At 44.9% G+C, this 17,768-nt stretch overlaps 1 protein-coding gene across 1 annotated transcript; it reads left to right on the forward strand.

Annotated features, from left to right (window-relative positions):
* LOC130109414 (cytochrome P450 2J2-like) lies at nucleotides 1–15,772 on the forward strand. Its single transcript, XM_056276308.1, has 9 exons — nucleotides 1–204; nucleotides 625–790; nucleotides 922–1,074; nucleotides 1,203–1,363; nucleotides 2,370–2,546; nucleotides 3,202–3,343; nucleotides 4,850–5,037; nucleotides 8,446–8,587; nucleotides 15,597–15,772. Exons 1-9 carry the CDS (start codon nucleotides 13–15, stop codon nucleotides 15,770–15,772), a joined length of 1,497 nt encoding a protein of 498 aa, XP_056132283.1. The 5' UTR covers nucleotides 1–12.
* The last annotated feature ends 1,996 nt before the right edge of the window (nucleotides 15,773–17,768 follow it).

Here is a 17,768-nt window from a genome sequence, read left to right on the forward strand (position 1 = left end):
GCCTTTTCCACCATGTGGCTTGGTGACCTGTTTTTGAGACTTGGTCTCAAGGGAATACTGCTTTTAGTTTTTGTCATTCTCCTGCTTGTTGGCTTTCTAAAGAAGAGGAATCCCCCAAATTTTCCTCCAGGACCTTTGGCTCTTCCTTTTGTAGGCAACGTTTTCAGCATTGATACCAAGCAACCTCACATTTACTTAACCAAGGTAAGCAGCGGCGACAAGGCATTTCCATATTTCACACTTGCAGAACTTCACATGAAGGTGAGGGTGAGAAGGTGCCCATAAACTCTTAACTAGATGGACCAACAGCAAATCATTAATACCTGCAAATCCCTCACATTACCACTAAAAACTGCTCCATGTTCATGTGATAGCTTTGTCAAAACTATTTTTGATCACACTGACCATACACTACAAGAGCATGCAAATCCTAACCTTAGTGTCCTGTATGTAAGACCTTGCTTTCAACAGAAGAAAATATAGTTGAACTAAAATCGTTGAAAAAAAAAACCCTGACAGTTGCAAGTTGCATTGTATTTAAAATATCATGCTGAGACATGTTGGGCACAATACCAGTCACATGCTAGACAACAATGGTTTTATTCTCTGCTGCTGCATCCACAGCTAGCTGATGTTTATGGGAATGTGTTCTGCATGCGTCTGGGAAGAGACAAAACAGTGTTTGTGTCTGGGTACAAGATGGTGAAGGAAGCCATAGTGACACAAGCAGAGAACTTTCCGGATCGGCCATACAGCCCAATGGCGTCCAGGCTTTACTCTGGGAACTCTGGTGAATCAAACAGATTTTATAATCGCTTCGCTTTACATCACCCCCCCCCCCCCACACACACACACACCATTAGAACCAGAGTATTCTGTCTTCCCCCTAATCTCTGAATAATTTTGTGTTTCTCTCCTCAGCTGGGCTTTTCTTCAGTAATGGGCAGGTATGGAAGAGGCAGCGGCGCTTTGCCATGACTACGTTACGTAACTTTGGTTTGGGAATGAGCTCCATGGAACAGACCATCTGTGAGGAGAGCCATCATCTACAGGAAGGAATGGAGAGGGAGAGAGGTTGGCAAATATATATATAAAAAAAACCGGTAGAAAATAGATGATACATAGACACGAATTTGTAGATATGTAGGAATAGACAGACAGACAGATCACGTGTGTAAATTATATCACTTCCTGGTGTTCAGGTGAACCGTTTAACCCAACACACCTCTTCAACAACGCTGTGTCCAACATCATCTGCCAGATGGTGTTTGGAAGACGATTTGACTACAGTGATCACAACTTCCAAGCTATGCTGAAGAGTCTGACTGAGATGGTCTATCTGGAAGGCTCCATATGGGCTCAGGTAGGACGCCACAGGAGCTCGGGGCTTGCAGTAAAACTAGCATGGACACATCCAACCCAACCGAACATCTTTGTTGAACCAGTGAATTAACTTACAGAGTGCTGCAAAGACATGGAAAAGATGGCACTGGGATAGTGTGATCTCACACAGCCATGGCAGAATGGTATAACAGACGGCTGGGGGATAGCCTACACTAAAATGGAGAAGGGCAAAAAAGAAGCTGAAATATAATGTGGTAAAATTTGCAACTTTATTTAGTCAAAAAGCAGTACATTAATACATATACACTAAGATTTAATCAATAAATATCAATAAATAAGATTTAAAATGAAAAATGTCTCCAGCTTGGTCAGGCGTCCCGACAGACACAATTGGCCGTGTCTGCGGGTGGGAAGCCGGATGTGGGTATGTGTCCTGGTCGTTGCACTAGCGCCTCCTCTGGTCAGTCAGGGCGCCTGTTTGAGGGGGGGGGGACTGGGGGGAAATCGTGTGATCCTCCCACGCGCTACGTCCCCCTGGCGAAACTCCTCACTTTCAGGTGAAAAGAAGCGGCTGGCGACTCCACATGTATTAGAGGAAGCATGTGGTAGTCTGCAGCCCTCCCCGGATCGGCAGAGGGGGTGGAGCAGCGACTGGGGCGGCTCAGAAGAGTGGGGTAATTGGCCGGATACAATAGGGGAGAAAGGGGGGGGGTGTCAAAAAACGAAAAAGAAAAAAGCATTGCATTATAACAAAATCCCTAGTATTGCACTTGCATGATAAAAAAAAGTACTTTGGAAACAAAAAGTATTTTGTTTCATAGAGACTATGCTGTTTATTGCAGTCCTTATTGATCTTGTTTATTCATCTTCATAGATAATAAACCTTGCGAGCTAGACGTCTAGTGGACTGATCACATTCATCGGTTTGCAGGACATTGCAGTCAGCTTGCAGCACTCTTCTGGCATGTGGGGCTGCCGACAAGAACACCCTCACTTGGTTCTTCTTCTGTTTTCTTCTCTCATAGCTCTACGACGCATTCCCAGTGCTGATGAAACACCTGCCAGGGCCTCACAATGAGATATTTAGCAAGTTTAAATCCTTGGAGGCCTTCATCGGTGGAGAGATAGAGAGGCACAAGTTAGATCTGGATCCAAGCGACCCACGAGACTACATTGATGCCTTTCTTATAGAGTTGGAGAAAGTATTGAAGGAGTCTGTCTGTCTGTCTGTCTGTTCTTTCACCTGTACGTCCTCCCTCATCGGCTTTATGTAGTGACTAGCGATGCCTTTTATCTGATTCAAACTCACTGTAAACTACCTGGTGCTTTCCAGTGAGTTTAAAACAGGTATGGGGGTGTTTATACTGTTTTTACAAAAGAATTCTAACAGTTTTAATATGGATGATTACATACCAGTTATGCAAGTACTCAGTGAATCTTTCTATAGTCATTGTTTTTTTTGTTTTTTTTTAATGAAATGCAAGAAGGTCCTGGGTTCGAGCCCCAGGGTCGTCCAACCTTGGGGGGGGGGGGTCAGCCTGGGTTGTTCTCTGTGTGGAGTTTGCATGTTCTCCCCGTGTCTGCGTGGCTTTCCTCCGGGTGCTCTGGTTTCCTCCCACAGTCCAAAGACATGTAGGTCAGGTGAATCGGCCATACTAAATTGCCCCTGGGTATGAGTGTGTGTGTGTGTGTGTGCGTGTGTGGGCCCTGTGTGATGGCCTGGCAGCCTGTCCAGGGTAATGGATGGATGGATGTCATTCCTCTGCACTTTGAGTCAGCCGTTTAGAGGTGAGGACCACATCTGTATCAGATATTGGTTGTCTATCCAGTTATCCATTTATCCATTCTCCCTTACAGCACAAAGGAAACCCCGAGACGGGCTTTTATGAGAGAAACCTGGTTTTATGTTGTATGGACCTGTTCCTGGCTGGCACTGAGACCACATCCAAGACCCTTCAGTGGGGCCTCATTTATCTAATCAAGTACCCACACATTCAGGGTGAGTGTTCTTGTGCACCACATCTATACAAATGACAGTTTTTCTGGGTATGTGTCCTGGTCACTGCACTAGCACCTCCTCTGGTCGGTCGGGGCGCCTGTTCTGGGGGGAGGGGGAACTGGGGGAAATAGCGTGATCCTCCCATGCGCTACGTCCCCCTGGTGAAACTCCTCACTGTCAGGTGAAAAGAAGCAGCTGGCGACTCCACATGTATTAGAGGAGGCATGTGGTAGTCTGCAGCCCTCCCCGGATCGGCAGAGGGGGTGCAGCAGCGACCGGGATGGCTCGGAAAAGTAGAGTAATTGGCCAAGTGTAATTGGGGAGAAAAAAAGGGGGAAATAAAAAAAAAGAGAAATGATTGCTAATTTCACTAAGCTAAAACAGTCTAGTCAGCTCAGAAAACTATCAATTTACTGTAATCAGCCTTTAAAGAAAGCCACTTTATTTTTGTCATTGTATTCTTAAACTAATTTGTTCTCTGCATTTAATCCATCCTATTGTATAGGAGCAGTGGGCAGCTGCAGCGCCCGGGGACCAACTCCATTTATTTCTTCCTACTGCCTTGCTCGGAGGCACAGACAGAAGGAGTATTAGCCCTAACATGCATGTCTTTTTGATGGTGAGGGAAACCAGACCACCTGGATGAAACCCACAAAGACACGGGGAGAACATGCAAACTCCACACAGAAAGGACCTGGGACGGCCTGGGGTTTAAAACCCAGGACTTTCTTGCTGTGAGGCAATGGTGCTAACCAATGGGCCACTGTGCTGCCCTTTCCTTTAAGACTGGGGCATGACAAGATTTTAAAAAGACATGCATCAAAAAGACATGCGTGTTAGGGTTAATACTTCTGTCCGTGCCCCTGACTGAGGCAATGGAAAGAAGAACTGGAGTTGGTCCCCGGGCGCTGCAGCTGCCCACTGCTCCTATACAATAGGATGGGTTAAATGAAGAAGATGAATTTCCCCATGGGGATTAATAAAGTACATCTTAATCTTAAAACATCTCAATCTTAGCCTCAATTTAAATTACATCACGATATTACAAATAAATTAAATCCCAGACAATATCTAGTCTTATATTACAATATCAATATTATATTGACATATTGCCCAGCATTAGATGATTACTATTGCCATAACACATTCTCAGTAGGGTGAAACTAATCTGTCTCACGACGGTCTAATCCCATCTCACGTTCCTTGCACATACCAACGATATGTGGGGGTAAAATAGTGGTGGTGCTGGTGTTTGTGATTGGTAGGTCTAAAAATATCCCACCAAAACCAGATGATAAAATACACCTGCGTCTGATGACAGAATGGAGCTATCAGCACAAGCTCCATGGCAGAAATCAGAGCACTGTCCGTGAAATGGCCTCTATCCTTGGTGGCGATTAAGATGGGGGCGAGGAGTGAAAGAGGCATGAGTTTCTGCGGTGAGTTCCTGGGACGTTTAATTGATGCATAAAAAAACCCCAACCAAACAAATGTTTTAATACTTAGACAAAGTCCAGGCTGAGATAGACAGAGTGATCGGACAGTCTTGCCGACCCACCATGGCCGACAGACCCAACATGCCCTACACGGACGCCGTCATCCATGAGGTCCAGAGGATGGGGAACATTGTCCCTCTTAATGGACTGAGGATGGCAGTTAAGGACACGACACTGGATGGTTACTTCATACCAAAGGTATTCATGCTTCTGTTATATATTTTGCTGTTACTGTATTGATGATTTTACCCGCTCCTTAACATTTCCTGAAATTGTTAAAACTATAAGGATGGCTCAGATTGTCCCTTAACTGAGGTTACAATCAGTCAGTGCTTTAGGTGGTAAAAATAATTGCAGGCACTCTCCCTAGTGGCATTTAGGCATATGCATCTATGAACCCTTGGGTGTTAAATTTGGAGATATTTGTAACGTTAACATTTACTTCTGCAATAAAAAGGACATGAATTTCCGTACAGTACATATCTCGGATAAGACAATCGTGGTATCCGTTAAGGATAAAATATTTATTACTTAAAAAGGGCTCCAGCATATAAATAGGGGGTAAAAAATCAAATTCTAAATAAAAATTGCTCTTCCTGTGCTCCCAGCAACACCAAATCATCACCCGCTCACATCATACACACTGTCACAGACTAAGCTGGTAGACCAGAAAGACAGGTGGTTTTTTGAAAAATGTTTTTTTATTTGCTAAAAAAAAAAAGGCAAAAGAAGTAACAAAAATATTTCTGACAATAATTCTGGGCCCACAAAAGAGGTCAAAATAACTGAACTAAACTGAAACTGACTTCCCTAACTGAGCCATGTGGGGAACATACACGATATGTACAAAAGTATTGGGACACCTGGCAATTACACCTACAGGAGCTTTTATTACATCCAATTCTAAATCCATAGGCATTAATATGGAGTTGGCCCCCCTTTGCAGCTATAACAGCTTCCACTCTTCTGGGAAGGCTTTCCACAAGATTTCAGTATGTCTGTGGGAATTTTTGCCCATTCATCCAGAAGAGCATTTGTGAGGTCAGGCACTGATGTTGGACAAGAAGACCTGGCTCGCAATCTCCGTTCTAGTTAATCCCAGAGGTGTTCGATGGGGTTTAGGGTCAGCGCTTTGTGCGGGCCAGTCAAGTTCTTCCACACCAAACTCACCCAACCATGTCTTAATGGACCTTGCTTTGTGCACTGGGGCATGGTTATGCTGGAACAGAAAAGGGCCGTCCCCAAACTGTTCCCACAAAGTTGGAAGCATAGAATTGTCCAAAATGTCTTGGTATGTTGAAGCATTAAGATTTCCCTTCACTGGAACTAAGGGGTCTATCTAGCCCAACCCCTGAAAAACAACCCCATACCATTATCCCTCGTCCACCAAACTTTACAGTTGGCACAGTGCAGTTAGGCAGGTAACGTTCTCCTGGCATCCGCCAAACCCAGACTCGTCCATCAGACTGCCAGACAGAGAAGTGTGATTCATCACTCCACAAAACACGTTTCCAATGCTCCAGAGTCCAGTGGCAGCGTGCTTTACACCACCCCATCCGACGCTTGGCATTGTACTTGGTGACGTAAGGCTTGCATGCAGCTGCTCAGCCATGGAAACCCTTTCCATTAAGGTCCCGGCAGTTTTTGTGCTTATGTTAATGCCAGAGGAAGTTTGGAACTCTGCAATTACTGAGTCTACAGAGCGTTGGCGACTTTAACGCACTATGCGCCTCAGCACTTGTTGACCCCACTGAGCACTCGTTGACTTTGGGGCTGAGTTGCTGTTGTTCCTAAACGCTTCCACTTTTCAATAATACCACTTACAGTTGACCGTGGAATATCTAGCAGGGAAGACATTTCACAAACTGACTTATTGCAAAGCTGGCATCTTATGACAGTAAGATGCTTGAATTCACTGAGCTCTCCAGAATGACCCATTCTTTCACAAGTGTTAGTAAATGCATACTGCATGGCAAGCGGCTTGATTTTATACACCTGTGGCAATGGGTCTGAATGAAACACCTGAATTCAATGATTAAAAGGTGTGTCCCAATACATTTGTACATATAGTGTATATAGGGGCTGATCAGGCTGTTCAGACACACAGGGGGAGAGACTAAGATGTAACCATTTAAACAACTACAATAACCACAAAACTTGTCAGTGTAGTATGGAAGCTCGTTTCTACTTGTTGGTTGTTAGAAAATAACTCAGAATTGCGAGAAATAAAGTTGGAATTGCGAGAAATAGTCAGAATTCTGAGAAATCAATTCGCAATTGCAAGAAATAAAATTGCAATTAAGCTAACTTCTTTTTAACGTGGTGGAAATGGGCTTCCGTAGTGTAGCGCTACTCAACATCAACTCAGGAAAAATAACAAAATATCAAAAATGCAGATGTAAAAGAAATAACTAAAATCAAACTGGAAAATACTACCTCTGGGGCGTCCGGGTGGCATGGCGGTCTATTCCGTTGCCTACCAACAGGGAGATCAGCAGTTCGAATCCCTGTGTTACCTCCGGCTTGGTTGGGCATCCCTGCAGACACAGTTGGCCTTGTCTGCGGGCCGGATGTGGGTGTGTGTCCTGGTCGCTGCACTAGCACCTCCTCTGGTGGGTCGGGATGCCTGTTCGGGGGGGAGGGGGAACTGGGGAGGAATAGTGTGATCCTCCCACACACTAAGTCCCCCTGGCAAAACTCCTCACTGTCAGGTGAAAAGAAACGGCTGGTGACTCCACATGTATCGGAGGAGGCATGCGGTAGTCTGCAGCCCTCCTCAGATCGGCAGAGGGGGTGGAGTAGCAACCGGAACGGCTTGGAAGAGTGGGGTAATTGGCCAGATACAACTGGGGAGAAAAAGGGGGGGGTACTGCCCCCCCATTGTGCAGGAGGAACATGGTGCAGTCCAACTGGCAGTCAGCAGCATTAAAGGAGGTCTGATGCAGCAGCAACCCCCAGGAACTGCTAACACAAACTGAATTAACTTTGTGAAAAATAAATAACTTTAAGTTAATCAAAACTAATATAGAAAGATTGACAAAACAAAGTTAACTAAATGTGTGCACTCCAAATAGATAACTGTGCTGTCAAAGATTGCTAATAGAGTATATTATCCATCCATCCATTATCCAAGCTGCTTATCCCAATCGGGGTCGCAGTATATGAAACCAAAATTTATGTGGCAAGTTATTTATCCGTCTGTATATGTGCATTCTGAGTGTCATGTGCCAAAAAAAACTAAACTAAGTAAATGAAACAGAAATGAAGTTACCAGCATGTCCTGTGGTTCAGTGTGCATGGCTCTTGGTGCAGCCATCACACACATAACCAGATAAAAAAAATCCCAACTATGTTATTCTTACGGCAGTGACCATGTGACTGCATGTTGTCTCTTCCCTGTGTTCATACCAGCTTGTTTACTTGACTCACCCAACAAACAATGTGCTGCTCTCAAACAGCTGCTGACTGTGAGCATGAGTTTTGCTATGGGGGATAACCTAAAACACTGATTTGATAAGTATCTTGCTGTATACGTCATCCTGGTTGTAAATGTGAATACTTGAGCTGCCGGTGCAGTACAGTTGAGTGCTCTTGTGTTGTGTACAGGGTACCGCTTTGATGCCCAACCTGACTTCAGTGCTATTTGACAAGAATGAATGGGAGACTCCAGACACCTTTAACCCTGGCCACTTTCTTAATGCTGATGGCAAGTTTGTGAGAAAGGAAGCATTCTTGCCTTTCTCTGCAGGTAACTATGACACTAAACCTATAATGTTGATCTTTTTATAACCTTATCAGTATCAAAACAGCAGCTGAAGCAGATGCTGAACTAGCCTCATGCATCCCCTAAGAGTTTGATCCACAAGTTACTAAGTGAGGAGTACAGAGGCCAGGGCTGCATTTAAGTCTTTTGGCACAAGCCTCGGGTCTCTGGAAGATCAATATAATCTGTAAAGGATAGGCATTGCACCCAGGGCTCCCGCTCTGTAGGAGCCCATACCAATCATACTTTTTTAGACAGAAGAGTGTTTGGTAGGAGGATAGGAGGACGAGGGGCCCCAAAAGGCAAAGGAATTAAGTGCAGTTTTTTTTGGATAGTTTGGTGGATGCATGGGCTGGGGAGCATGTGCACATGTCCTAGTCATGTCTAGGAATGACCTCTGATTGGTGCTACTGCATAATATATTTTTATTTATTTATATATATATATATATATATATATATATATATATATATATATATATATATTGAATCCAAAACTTCACTGTGACATCAGCCGTAAGTTCACTATAAAGAGGGCCAACCCAGTTGCCAGAATAAAATGTTGGCACGTTACGTTTCTGCAAACCAAGGATACGTTAAAATCTTGACATTTCTGAACCAAAAATACGTTTCATATCGACATTTCAACTTGTACCCAATGTTGGTGGAGCCTGCATCCACATCATATGAATGTCAAGTTTCTGTCTGCAAAAAAAAAAAGGCTGACATTTATTTTCAGTGGAAAATGCAATATTTTGTCCGGGTAGCGTGGCAGTCTATTCCGTTGCCTACCAACAAGGGGATCGCCGGATCGAATCTCCGTGTTACCTCCGGCTTGGTCAGGCGTCCCTACAGATACTATTGGCCGTGTCTGCGGATGGGAAGCCAGATGTGGGTGTGTGTCCTGGTCGCCGCACTAGCGCCTCCTCTGGTCGGTCGGGGCGCCTGTTCGGGGGGGGGGGACCTGGGGGGAATAGCGTGATCCTCCCACGTCCTACATCCCCCTGGTGAAACTCCTCACTGTCAGGTGAAAAGATGCAGCTGGCGACTCCACATGTACTGGAGGAGGCATGTGGTAGTCTGCAGCCTTCCCCGAACTGGCAGACGGGGTGAAGCAGCGACCAGGACGGCTCGGAAGAGTGAGGTAATTGGCCTGATACAACTGGGGAGAAAAAGGGAGAAGAAAAAAAAAAGAGAGAATGTAATATTTTAAGAGTTTCAGCATTAAAATGCATTTTGCTAACATTTCTACTTAGAAATGTCTATTTTATTTTCATAACCTCTGCTCAGTGAATGCATATAATCTTTAAGTTTGTTAGTTATTACAAAGATTCTTTCAGGTCTCACCAGAAAATTGTTGGAATTCAACGTTTTCTATTGTTGCTATGGTGACTGGATACTGCTATCACTGAAACCACGTGGCTTGCCTGCTTGTTTGAATCGTCTGCGTTGTCTGAGCCGTTATGTCATTTGTGTTATTTTACGTAACGGTTTGATGTACTTTCAATAAAAACATAGATTTTAGAGTACGGCAGGGATGACATATTCCTTCTTCTTCTTCTTTGGATTACTAAACACACAGGGGCAATTTAGTAAAGCCATGAGGGGGCCGGACAAACATTTGGAAACAATAAAAAACTATAGGCCTAAAGCTCCTTAAATACACTTCAAAATGTTGCATATCTCCCGCCGATGTTGAACACAACCCCAAAACATGATTCTACAATACTTGCTAAAATAGCCTAAATAAGTCAACATTTGTATGCGTTTTTTTCCTCTCAAATAAACCACCTGAATGCAGTGTAATTTATGTTTCAGCCACAGTAAATATTTGATATATTCTGTAGATATATCTTTTAAATGTATTTCTGATTTTTCCCTTTTTCTCCTAATTTAGTGGCCAATCGATCCCTATTTTAGCTCAAACACCCACCCTTGTACTGCAAGCGTTCGCCAACTCCATCTCTCCGGCCAGCAGTCTCGAAGGAGACGCCTCGCCACTTTCGTGACAAGGTGAATCCAGGCCGAACCACTGCTTTTTCCGACACACACAGAGACGCATTCATGTGACGAACACAAGCCGACTCCGCCCCCCTCCCGAAGACAGCGTTTCCAATTATTGCTGCTTCATTGAGTCCGGCCATAGTCGGATCTGACGAGACCGGGGTGCGAACCCCGGTCCCCAGTGGGCAACTGCATCGATACAAAGCCGATGCTTAGACCGCTACACCACCGCGGACCCTAGTAGATATATCTTTTTACGATCCTATTTACAACCTTATTTTGCAAACCGGAAGAACTACAACTGTGGTGCTGATTTGTATCAAGCTACATGGTGCAGCTCAAGGGAATTGTAGTTTTAAAAATATTAGTGTATTTCCTAGAATTGGATGGTATTCAATTTTCTGTGACATGACTCCTTTCTTCTCCTTCCTGACTCACAGTTGGTATCCCCCCCCCCTCCCCGTGTGCTCCCTGCCCACATGTGGAGTGCTGTAGCAGCACAGATGGGCTCCTTCTCGTTTTCTTTTTTCAGAATTTACCCTCTCGGCCCTACCACTGGCCCAGGGAGCTGTTTTGATCAGAGTGGGTCATGTTCCTCCTCCCTGTGTCAGCCCTCTCCTTGGAGAAGCTCGTCCTGGTACTGCCTGACCTGAGGTTGGTTCAGAGGTGAGGGGAGAAACAGTGGCCTCAGTTCACTCTTCAGTGGTTCTGGCCTGCTGTGGAAGAAGGATGCGCCTGTGATGCAATTGTTTGCTCGGGCTGAGTGCTGTTTTGGTCAGAGCGGGTCACCTTTCTCCTCCCCTTACAGGCTCCTACTAGGAGGAACTCAACAGGAGGCGGTCTGGCCAGAGGTAACAGTTTGCCCTTCAGCAGCCAGCCTGGTCTGGAAGATGGAGGTGCCCTGTTTTCCAGAGCTTAGAGTGCTATTTTGGTGAGCAGACTTCACCTTCCACCTCCCCATGTCGGACATGAGCTGGTTTGTCTGGAGGTGACAGGAGTATCAGTGGCCTCATTCTTCAATAGCCAGCCTGCTCTGGAAGAAGAAAGAAGGTGCCAGGGCTGCAGCAGTTTCCTGAGGAGAATACTGTTTTGGTGAGCGTGGGTCACCTTCCTCCACCTGATGTCGAGCTCCCACTTGGAGGAACTTGACAGGAGGTGGTTAGGTTGGCAGTGATGGGACCAACAGCAGCCTTGGTTTGACATAAGATGGCTGAGCCGGGCTCCTCCTTGGAGTAGCTCCTCGGTGGTACAGCCTGACCTGAGGTGGTTGGTCTAGAGGTGACATGAGCATCAATGGCCTCAGTTCCTTCTTCAGTTGCTGTCCCACTCTGGAAGAAGAACATGCCATTTCTACTTGGGGGAGCTTGACTTGAGATGGTTGGTCCAGAGGTGACAGCTCACCCTTCAGTAGCCATCCTGCTCTGGAAGAAGGAGGTGACGGTGCTACAGCTGTTTTCCTTGGGTTAGAGTGCCATTTTGGTGAGCGGAGGTCACTTTCCTCCTTCCCATGTCGGACACGAGGTGGTTGGGCCATAGGTGATGAGACAAACAGTGGCCTCAGTTCACCTTCTCTGGAAGGAGGCACCAGGCTGCTCTCTTTGGCCAGGGTCTCAGATGTAGGGCCATTGTCGACAATAAGATGCCACTCCTTTGGAAGAAGGACTCACCCATGCTTAAGCTGTTTGTCCAGCCCCATAGTGCCATTTTGGCGAGCGGGGGAGGCTTGGTTCGGAGCCATGGCATTCTCCCTGTTTTACATGTACTACAAGTCCAGATGGAGGGACTTGTGAGCGGTGGGCGACTGAAGAAACAGTGGCTTCATCTTCCCTCACCCTCAATGTTGACAGACGTATTCTTAGCCCCCCTCCCCAGTTCAGGGATGATAGAGGGTAGATGGCCTCTTTGACTCCGTTCAAACTAGCATTCCTCAGGATGTGCACATCTTCATCCTATGAAGAGTGGCCACTGGCCTGTAAATGGGTGTAGACCACAGAGTCCTGGCCTGACGAGGTAGCTCTTCTGTGTTGTGCCAACTACTTTGCCATGGAGAGTTTGTTTGGTTTCCCTGATATACAAGTCATGGCAATCCACCCAGCACTTAACAGTGTATATATACTATTTGCTCTGTTTGTGCCAGGGAACCTGATCCTTGGGGTGGACCAATTTCTGGTGCAGTGATAGCTACACCTGGATTATTGAGGATGTAAGATATTTTGACTCATTTCAGCGAGAATTGTCTTAAACTTGTGAGTACGAGCAAACGGCACCTAAGATGGCGGACGACAGAAACCACCTGAGATTCAGCCTCAGGTGCAGACAGAGCAGGATTACACCTAAGAGCCTGCAAATTAAATCTTCTGTCAATGGCCACTGTGCTAGCAAGATCCCTAAGGAGCCACAAAGTCAGCTGTTGAATGTACAGGTGACACAAACAAATTTTACCATCGACGCTTTGAAAGCGAATGAGGAACAGATCCAACAGAAATCAACAGCACGTCTAGATGAGACCACTTTCCAACAGGTGATTGAGTTCATGGAAAATGCCTCCGTGTTATTCACCACATAAAAACACATTCAAATTCACTGCTTTTAAAGGTGTTTCGATAAAAATTGCGCTGAAGTTTTAGCATATTCCCTCACACATTTGCACGACACAACACATCCTTGGTAAAAAAAAACAAACCTATAGGCAATGCCATTGCCAAATGTTGCGACTTTTTAGAAAATTTTAACCTCTGGCCCCTCTGCCATACACGTCTTTTCTGCGGCTGGATGTTTTATACAATATACAAATGAAAATTGATCCATTTATAATCTTTCCTATATTTTACAAAAACGAAAAACAGCTCTATCAACGAAGAAAAACAGGAACACTAACATAAATAGGGAATGTGTGTTGGGTAAAGGAGGAAGAAATTGAGAAAATACTCTATTTGTCAAAACTACAAAACACTGGCCTACTTAGCAAACAATCAAAAAGTAGCCACATTTGGGACTACTTTGTGGGTCGTGAGAGGGGGATTCTTGCATATATAAATAAACAGGGCAGTAGCACCTATCAGAGGTCGTTCCTACACATGAGTAGGACACGTGCACATGCCCCCGTTCCATGCGTCTTGGTTTTTTCATTCAGTTACACTTAGCATATAAGATTCTTTCATTAGCCAGGACAGCTGTAGATAAATTCATGTAGATCTACATGGAAGACAGATAATAATAATAATACTGCTGATTGTCACTTGTCTGTGAGTTTGTATATGGTCTGGGTAGATTGTGGAACAGAATAGCCTTTCTGGGATAAATAAAGTTGTCTGAATCTTAATCTGAATAATGATGGCTTACATTTATATAGCACTTTATCTAAACATACAAAATGCTTCAGTCAAGGGGGGGAAACCCACTTCAACGTTGGCAGCACAGTGGCCCAGTGGTTAGCGCTGTCACCTCACAGAAAGGTCGGGGTTGTCCAACCTTAGGGGTCGTTCCAGGTCATCCTCTGTGTGGAGTTTACATGTTCTCCCCGTGTCTGCAGTGAGTTTTCTCTGGGTGCTCTGGTTTCCCCCAAAAAGACATGCATGTTAGGGTTAATACTCCTGTCTGTGCCCCTGACCAAGGCATGGCAAGATGAAATAGAGTTGGTCCCCGGGCGCTGCACAGAGGCTGCCCACTGCTCCCAGTTACACAGCTAGGATGGGTTAAATGCAGAGAAAAATTTCCCCATGGAGATTTAAAAAAACAACCACTGCCAATGTGTAGCACCCACCTGGGTGATGCACGGCAGCCATCTTGCACCAGAATGCTTACAAGAAATTGTTTATCCTTATGAAACTATTGTGAATAAAAAAGCTGTGACCGTGCAGAGTGAACACCTGATGGAGTTGGTGCAGAAGCAAATGCAGGAATGTTTTAACAATTTTACAAAACCTCTGGATGAAAATTCTTTTTTCATGCAATATTTGTAGCATTCGTGAAGACTATATAGCGCATGTTGTTCAATAAGTGAATTTGAATGTCCAAGAATGCAGGATTTGCGCACATTCCTGAATTCAAAATGTATCATCAAAATGGGGTTCACACGTACAAGGAAATGTGTGTCAACAACGCAGATATTTAAAATGGCAAAAAGGAGAAAAACTCAGAGACGAATGTGCCGTTTTTAAGTGAGAGGCACTGAAGAGTACCAGGGGAAGAATTTGCAATCTCCAGAGATCCTCAAAAGCATTGTTTTATACAATATATAAACGAAAATGAATCCATCAATAACATTTCCTATATTTTACAAAAACCAAAAAACAGCTTTATCCGGCGTCCGGGTAGCATAGCAGCCTGTTCTGTTGCCTACCAACATGGGGATCGTTGGTCCAAATCCCCATGATACCTCCAGCTTGGTCGGGCGTCCCTACAGACACAATTGGCCGTGTCTACAGGTGGGAAGCCAGATGTGGGTATGTGTCCTGGTTGCTGCACTAGCGCCTTCTCTGGTCAGTCGGGATACCTTTTCGGGGGGGAGGGGCTGGGGGGGAATAGCGTGATCCTCCCACGTGCTACGTGGCCCTGGTGAAACTGCTCACTGTCACATGAAAAGAAGCGGCTGGTGACTCCACATGTATCAGAGAAGGCATGTGGTAGCCTGCAACCCTCCCCGGATCGGCAGAGGAGATGGAGCAGCCACCAGAACGGTTCAGAGAGAGTGGGGTGATTGGCCAGGTACAATTGGATAGAAAAAAAAAGGGGGGGGGGTTAAAAAAACAAAAACAAAAACAGCTCTATCAACAACAAAAATCAGGTATGCTCACATAAATGGATCGCATTGCGCCTGAGGCACATAGTCAAATTGTAAGTAAGAAGCCCCAGTCTACACCTCTGGTGCAGGCCATGTAGAAAATAATATTTACATCAAATTGTGCCAATAGGTGGATTGTGCTTGTGTGTTGAGAGGCATGGTACATTTTCTTTACTGTTCCTTCTTTGTCCCACAATCACTTTCCCAGGTAAGCGTACGTGTCTGGGAGAAGGCCTGGCAAGAACGGAGCTGTTCTTGTTTTTCATCACTTTGCTAAAGAAGTTTCGTTTCTCCGCCCCAGACGGAGAAGAGCTCAGTACAGATGGAATCATCGGAGCCACGCGCTCTCCCCAACCCTTCAACATCTATGCCAAGGCTCGCTGAATCTATGCACCACATTTACCATGACCTGTACACAATGACAATACCAAATCACCCCTTATTTACGAAGTTCAGTTGAATGTATTATTTGTTAAACCTTTCATGCATGAATTATGACAACCTCAGTCAGGATTTTTTTTTTCTTTATTGTATTTGTTCTTCTTTAGGCATGAAAAGAAATTTTTGAGCTTCATTTTTTGAACACCCATTTTTCAAGGAGTTTTTCACACGTCCACTCAGGTTGACAGCATGCATTTCGGTTTTCAACTGAAGAAATTTGTATTTAACAAATCAATTAATAAAATTATATATTATGTGAAAACTAAAAAAATATATATCTTTATTGCTTTTAATGTGTCCGCATATTTTGACATATTCTTATACTCACTGCAATGCAAAAACATTGAACCTCGCTCCTAACTCCTCAGCCTCTCCCCTCTCTTTCTACACCTTGCTCCTGTCTCCTCCCTGCCTCCTCATTCAACTCCTCACTCTTGACTCCTCAGCCCCTCTCTACCTCCCCCTGTTGAACTGTATATTCTTTCAATGAACATTTTCTATAAAAATAACAGAAAAATACTGTCCATGGCTCCCCAAACACTCTCTTTCAGATGTAAATCAGCACTATAGTCTCTTCAGTTTTACTGACTTGTACATCACTTCACCAAGTCTATCTTCTATGAAAATTGGCAAAGCACCCAGGGCACAAAGCCACAAGGCACTGCATGTAGATGTAGTTGGTTTTTCATGTGCCTGCAGCATCATGGCATCTGTTTGCCTTTTTTTTTTTTTTTTGCTTTGGTGAGCTGGGGCTAGTGGTTTCCGGGACCAAACCTGATCTCAGGGGGTGCCTTGGACACTGCTCTGTGCTTCAAAGGTGGGGTGGCACTGGGTCTTCCTCTTGTGTTTGTCTGGACGGAACCTGCATTTATTAGCATGAGCTACAGATGCCTTGAAATGCATAAGATCCTTCTTTTCCAATCCAGATATTCTGTAGAGGTGCCAGGCATTCACAGTGGTCACGTCCCAGAAGTGAAAGAACACTCAATGTACCACCGTTTGTTTTTTGCTTCTGTGGGGATACATGGTGACACATTGAGCCATGAGATCTACTCCTCCCATATGCTGGTTGTACAGCTTCACAGAAAATGGCCTTTGGATGTTCAGCATCTTTTTTCCTTTCCTGCTCCATCTCTGGGCCAAATCTAGTGGGGACTGGCAGATGCAGGAAGAGGCCATATGGATCACTGAACTAGTTAACCAACATGTGACAGTGATGATTTCAGTTTGCTAGCAACAGAGCAAGCTCCTTTTCCTTCTTTGTTGAGCTGCTTTTCACTCTTCAGTTTCAGATGTGCTCCCTGGAGCCTGTTGATTTTGCATGTGCCAGTGCCATAGATACCCTGCTGTTGCAATGCCCGAATGAGTGGAATGGTGCAAAAGAAGTTGTCAAAAAACACCTTGTGATTCTTTTGCTGTATGTCATCACAGAGGCGCATGACGACGCCTGCAGCCATTCCCAATCAACTGACCTGACCACGCCCAGCTAAACCCTGATACACTTCAAATCTGAACATGTAACCAGAGGTCCCTGCTCTCACCCACACTTCACACCCCAGGGTTTGGGTTTTTTGGAATGTACTGCTTAAGAGACAAGTGGCCCTTGAAGGGAATGATCTGCGCGTCAATCGACTGGAATTCTTCAGGATTGACTGCTGAATGAAAGGTTTTCTCGAGGTGCATCTAACACTGGTCAGATTTTGAAGAGCTTATCAGCATTTCCTGGCTCCTGTGAGTAATTATTAGGGATAGACTGATTATCGAACGGGCCGATTATCGGCGCCGATATTTGGCATTTTGACGCATATCGGCATCGGCCTTTTTTTTAAATCCAACGGCCGATAAGAGATCAATTTAAAACGGGGTTATTTTGGCTCTGATGCAGGCACGCCTCTCTGTCTGCTGTCACTACTCTGTCTCTCCAGCATTGTCCCACCCA

Source organism: Lampris incognitus, chromosome 3 (assembly GCF_029633865.1).
Source record: "Lampris incognitus isolate fLamInc1 chromosome 3, fLamInc1.hap2, whole genome shotgun sequence".
NCBI classification, from domain to species: Eukaryota; Metazoa; Chordata; class Actinopteri; order Lampriformes; family Lampridae; genus Lampris; species Lampris incognitus.